Source organism: Suricata suricatta, chromosome X (genome assembly GCF_006229205.1).
Source record: "Suricata suricatta isolate VVHF042 chromosome X, meerkat_22Aug2017_6uvM2_HiC, whole genome shotgun sequence".
In the NCBI taxonomy this organism is placed as follows: domain Eukaryota; kingdom Metazoa; phylum Chordata; class Mammalia; order Carnivora; family Herpestidae; genus Suricata; species Suricata suricatta.
This window is the reverse complement of record NC_043717.1, coordinates 12,474,826-12,480,825: the sequence shown is the minus strand read 5'-3', so window position 1 is coordinate 12,480,825 and position 6,000 is coordinate 12,474,826. Positions and strand designations below refer to the sequence as shown.

Genomic DNA, 6,000 nt, shown 5'->3' with positions numbered 1-6,000 from the left:
CTTTTTATGGTGGTGGGGGTGGTTATGTTTAATTGAAGTTGCTTTTACAGCACCAAAGACTTAATCATCCATTTTCTATATTAAAAAGTAGCTACTTTTTTGCATGGACCTCAAGTATACTGTAGTATAGAGGTGGAATTTAAGGAAAGGTATTAAGCAGGCTGTGTTGTAGCTTATGGGCAAGTAATAAATTGTATCATGTATCTTGAAGGTATCATAGATAAGCTGCTATATAACGATCGCCACTTCAGATAGCTGTGAAATTAGGTGATTAACTAGTTGTTACATAACCTTCTAATTTCTGTATAAGTCTAATTACATGAAACAGAAGTTGGTGTTTTGATTTTTTACTTTGCTTTTCTGTTTGGAGTATCATTGAAACTACTGTATTATAAATGACGGAAAATAATTGCATATGTTAAAAAAATAAATTGTATAAAAAAATTTTTAAAAAATTATCAAAACAAAACAAAACAAAAGCACAGTAAGATACCCCTTCACACCTGCTAGGATGGCTGTAATAATTTAAAACAAACAGATAACAACGAGTGTCGATACAATCAGGAGATACTGCAACTCTCACTTATTGCCGGCCAAATTGTAAAATGGTGCAGCCACAGCGGGAAACGGTTTGGCAGGTCCTGAAAATACTAAATCTGGAGCTACCATAGGACCCAGCAATCCCGTGCCTAGGTACGTACTGCAGACAAATCAAAACACCAGACCACGCAGACACCTGTACACAAAGAGTATACCAGTGTTATTCCTTCTAGCTTTGAAATGGTAACAGCCCACATGTCCATCAAGTGAGAAATGGATAAATAAAATGGTCTCTCCATGTAATGGGACATTATTTAGCAATAAAAAGAGAATTAAGTACTGATTCATGCTACCACACACCTTGGACACATGATGGTAACTAGAAAAAAAAGCCAGCCACAAAAGGCCACATATTGTGTGATTCCATTTACATGAAATGGCCACAACAGGCAAGTTTATAGAGACAGAAGGCAGATTAGTACCTGCCCGGGACGTGGGACAGGGAATGGAAAGTGACTGCTAATGGGAACGAAACTTCTCTTGGGGGCAATGAAAATTGGGTTTTTGTTTTTTATTTTATTTTTGAGAGACAGAGAGAGACAGTGAGATCAGGGGAGGGTCAGAGAGAGAGAGAGAGGGAGATACAGAATGTGAAGCAGGCTCCAGGCTCTGAGCTAGCTGTCAGCACAGGGCCCGATGTGGGGCTCGAACCCACAAACCGTGAGATCATGACCTGAGCCGAAGCCGGATGCTTAACCGAATGAGCCACCCAGGTGCCCTGGGGGCAACGAAAATGTTCTAAAATTAGATTGCGAGAACAGTTGTGTCACTCTGTGGATATACTAAAATCCACTGCACTGTACACAAAGAAGGGTGAATTGGTATGCTATGTGAAATGGTACCTCAATAAAGCTGTTTCAAAAAAAAACAGAGGAAGGAAAGAAAATGAAACAGATGTGTGCGTGAGCCGCACCATCGGCTGTCCGTGCGCTCTGGAAGGTGCCGCGGCCACCCCTGGCTGACTAGCGCTAAAGCGAAGCAGAGACCAAAGCGGAAGGCTGGGGGAGCACATGGAAGTGAGTTTCACCAAGCTGTCCCTGACGGGGATCTATCCCCGACGCCTGAGGGTGACTGGATAGTCGAGGCTGTCAGCAGCCAGTAAGGACAAAACACACTTCCTTTATGCACTAACACCATCAGGAAAACGGTCCATTTGCAAACAAAGACACAAACGCCATCCTGTGAAGAAGAGTGCCACATGGGCTCAGACGGGGTTTGGGCCCCAAAGGCAAGTTGCACCCCCAGAGTCTGTTGCTTCTCCTTCCACATCCGTGGAAGCGGAAGAGGCCCACGGCAGCCCTGGGACCTGCGAGGCCTCTAGAGCAGTGCCAGGGTAGATCCTGAGCGTTTACATTAGCGACCAGTCACGCCCACTTGGGAAATGATGCACAGCAGCAGGTTCTTGCGCTCAACCCCTCACTCAACGACAGGTAAACTGAGGCAAATGCTAGCCTTTCTTAAAGCCAAAGCCTTCTGGAGAAAAATGGTTTGTCCAAGAGCAGTGTTCTCTCAGCTCCTGGCCATGTCCACAGGTAAGCCCCCCTCCCTCCAACATCTGTTAGAGCCAGTCAGTCAGAAGGGCATTTTGAAGGTTCCACATGCGACCATTTTGTGCCGAGATGATCAACAACAGGAAATTTTCATGGGGATCGAGAAGGAATCACAAGCTGCATCTACTGAAAGCTGGGTCTGAGGGTCATGAAACTAACCATTTGCCCTGGGGAACAGAAGATAGGTCAAGAGGGAAGACTGCCATCTCTATCACTGTTTTCTTCCCACGAGAAGAGGGGTGGGAAGGAAAGGAAGAGGAAGAAGGAAGAGAAAGAATCAAACAAACCGAAACACTACAGCTTTGTACCCACTTGTCCCTCGGGTCTGGTAGTCTATTTCTAGGGGACTGGCAGGCTATAATAGCACCACAGAGATGAGTAAAACAAAATAAAGGAGCTCAGTGGTTAAGCAGCCGGCTTCGGCTCAGGTCATGATCTCACAGTTTGTGGGTTCGAGCCCCGCATCAGGCTCTGTGCTGACGGCTAGCTCAGAGCCTGGAGCCTGTCTTCAGATTCTGTGTCTCCCTCTCTCTCTGACCCTCCCCGGCTCACGCTCTTTCTCTCAAAAATAAAAAAAAAAAAGAAAACATTAATTTTCTTAATTAAAAAAAAGTAAGAGAAAATAAAGCCATAAAATCACACCCTTCTGTGGCCATGAATATAAATGTAAACATATTTACATTCACGCATACATGAAGATTTAAAAGTCTACATAGACTCCAACTTCACCAATTTAACCAACTTACTTTTGGACTGCCGCATGTGGTTTCACAGTTGCTGCTGATGCTGGCCCGCCAACGGTGGTAGAAGTCTCTTGGTTTTCTGTAGCTGAGTTTTCAGGTCGAAATTTCCTTCGGATGGGCTTTGATGGAGGCTGAGAATATGGTATTTAACCCAAAAGTTAAATAACTGAAATGCATCCCCATTATGCCCAAACATCATGTTCCTCTAGGTCAGGCGTGTGCTCTGGTCAAACTCCACACCTGAGGATGAAAGGCTAATTCATGGCTTGGCAAGAACCAGAGGGACACATGCATCAGGTCCCAGTGGCCCTTGTGCCCACTCTCCCTTCTTCCTTTCCTAAACACTGTGTGCATGGCACACTACGAGGCCTTTTCTAACTGAAGACAAAGCTCACTCTTGCGTCACTCTGGGGCTTGTGGGAATGTGTTATAAATTTTAACGTTTGTGATGGTTTCAGCCATCTGTTCCTCATTCTTTCCATTTCCAATTCCTACATGAATCAAGGTCAAGGGCCACTATGTCTTTTTTTTAATTTTTCATGTGTTTTTCATTTTTTGTTTAGAGATAGAGAAAGAGCAGTCAAGTAGGAGAGGGGCAGAGAGAGAGAGAGAGAGAGAGAGAGAGGGAGACACAGAATCCAAAGCAGGCTCCAGGCTCTCAGCAGAGCCCAACAAGGGGCTCGAAGCAACAAACCATGAGATCATGACCTGAGCTGAAGTCAGATGCTTAACTGACTCAGCCATGCAGGCGCCCCATCAAGAGCCACAATGTCTTCTGGGAGGAGACAGCCAGCCTGTGTCCTGGGAGGCCCCTCCGCACCCATGTCCTGAGCCCCAGGCCCGTGTTCTGACCAGAGAAGGGCCTGAGAAAAATGGGAGCAATAAGAAGAGGGCAGGAAGGTAAAGAGAAAACAGAATGAGTGAGTGGTGCCTACTGAGCAAAATGACGTGAGACTCAGTGACACGGGGGAGGGGAGGAGGATTAAGGTGAAGATCCCAGGAAACAAGAGGACACCGCAGCACACAGAGATCAGACTGCCCTCCCCCAGAGGCTTTCCAGAGGTTCAGCAGCATGCAGGCTTCCGCTAAAGGCACCTGGCCCTCCCCACCACACTTCCTGAACTTGCCAACAGCAAGGCCGCCGTATTTAACTAGGGTGCTGGAGAGGCAAGTACAAACTGTCAGTGGCATCCAGGTCAGGCCCAAGAATCATCAGCACCCTAGTGTTCAGAAAGATCTCACGTTCTAGGAAACCTGGATCATTAACATTCATTTCAGGACACGAAAACCACAAAACAGACTTGCAAACAAAGACGAGAAGCCCAGGGGAGAGGCTCACAATGCCAGGTCACCAGCACCTTCCCTCTGGCCTTACCTTCCTCGCTGGACTACTCTCAGCAGCTTGGGAGGGGGCTCTATTCAGCTGGGGGTGTATCTCAGCCTCAGACGCTTGTTCAGACTGTAGCAAAATATCACACAGAAGATAAAAATGCAAACACATAACCACCTAAATATATAATAAAGAACACTTAGAAAAAGTCACTAAGTGCAAGTTGATTTAGACCAACTTGCATCCAAGCACGGTCAGGTCTGCAGATCCTTGCGAAAACCTTCCTAGACCCTGCATCCCCTCCGTGCTCCCTTCCAGCTTTGTTCAGTCTTAAGAAAAGGAGTCACAGTAATGTCTGTAACTAGACATATGTATTGCAAAAAACTAATACTTTATAAGTTCAAACAAAAAAAAAGTTAAGGCTTATCAGGAAAATAAGGGGGAGCTGGGAAAGGAGTTAAAATTTCAACCCAATCACTAATAAAAACAATAACCGTAGTTAAAAAAAATACTGAAATTTAAAATATATATTAAATTCTTAAGAAAAATAGATATGATTCTTTACCTTAAAAAAGGTAGGGATGGGTGAGCATGGTGACAGAAGTAAACAAAAGGGTTGCAGCTGCCAAGTGGCAGGGAGTCGGTGAAGAAATGCACCCAGATTGGCAGGCACTGCTCCCCAAGCCTGTCGCGGAGCACCGGGTGCCCCAGAACCAGACCGCAGAGCGCAGGACGGCCGGGCGCCACTGCTGCCCCCATTCCAGGAGGCTTGCCGCATTCGGCTGCTTTTCATCGGCAATGCAAGTGTTAACATGCTGAGAAAAACCATCCATGTGAATGAACTAACGGGACTTCATGATAATGACCAAAGTCCTCTGTGTACCCGCAAATTAAACCGCATTATGGAAACACACACTGCAGCACAACGACCAGCCTCGGCGGGTCCACTCTGCCCTCAACCCGGCCTTCTGCGATATCGCGCATGGCTTCTTCCTTCCTCTGCATCTACTCAAACGGACAAGGGCACTTCATTGAGTGGATTCTTCCTGCCTCTTGAGGTTTTTCTCACAGGCCTTCTGCTCAGCACAGCACCCTTGACTATCTTTTTAAAACTCCCGTCCCTGGCATCTGAAGAACCGCAACGTCCTACTGATAAGCACGATCTTTCTGTCCTGTTTTGATCCCTCTCACTCCTCGGCTATAGGATTTCTCAAGGATCTGTCATTGGTTCTCCCACCCTCTTCCTCCACCGCCATTCATTCTTTCCCAGAGGAATCCCATCCACTCCCACATGTGCACGGCTCAAAAACCTCGGTTCCCAAGCCCCTCTGCACCTCTTTCGAACCCACTAGGCAGGCAGTCCACATGCCTGAGTTCTCGTCCCAAGCTTTGCGGATAGCCGTCTCCTCTCCGCTAAGGACAACTGCACTGCTACTGTCGGTAGGTATCTGAAACACCCAACACTGCGTCACATGGTTCCCAGGTGCTCCACAGGGATGAAAGCATTTCATCAGCACAGCCCCAGGAAGTAGTCATTCCCCCCATCTTATTAGTGAAGAAACAGAGGATCAAGAAGTTGAGGAACGCACCCAAGATCACACAAGCAGCAGAGTCCAAACCCAGGCCTCAGGTTCTGATGCCAGGCTTATGACCACTATGCAATACAGACTCAGGTAGTCTGCGGCCTGAGTGTTAGTCATTCAAGAAAAATTTATTTAACAGCCACTGCAGGCAGGCCCTATGCTAGAGCTGGTATTCAAGATAAACAATACCCAGA

General features: G+C 46.6%; 1 protein-coding gene across 1 annotated transcript in view; it reads right to left on the bottom strand.

Moving 5' to 3' along the window:
• The window catches only part of REPS2 (RALBP1 associated Eps domain containing 2), a 239,499-nt gene that overhangs the window by 33,576 nt on the left and 199,923 nt on the right, over window positions 1–6,000 (bottom strand). The window contains exons 16-17 of the mRNA XM_029929616.1: window positions 4,269–4,352; window positions 2,897–3,024 (exon numbers count right to left, since the gene is read on the bottom strand). Of these exons, the coding sequence (XP_029785476.1) occupies window positions 2,897–3,024; window positions 4,269–4,352 (212 nt within the window). The remainder of the gene's footprint in view (window positions 1–2,896; window positions 3,025–4,268; window positions 4,353–6,000) is intronic.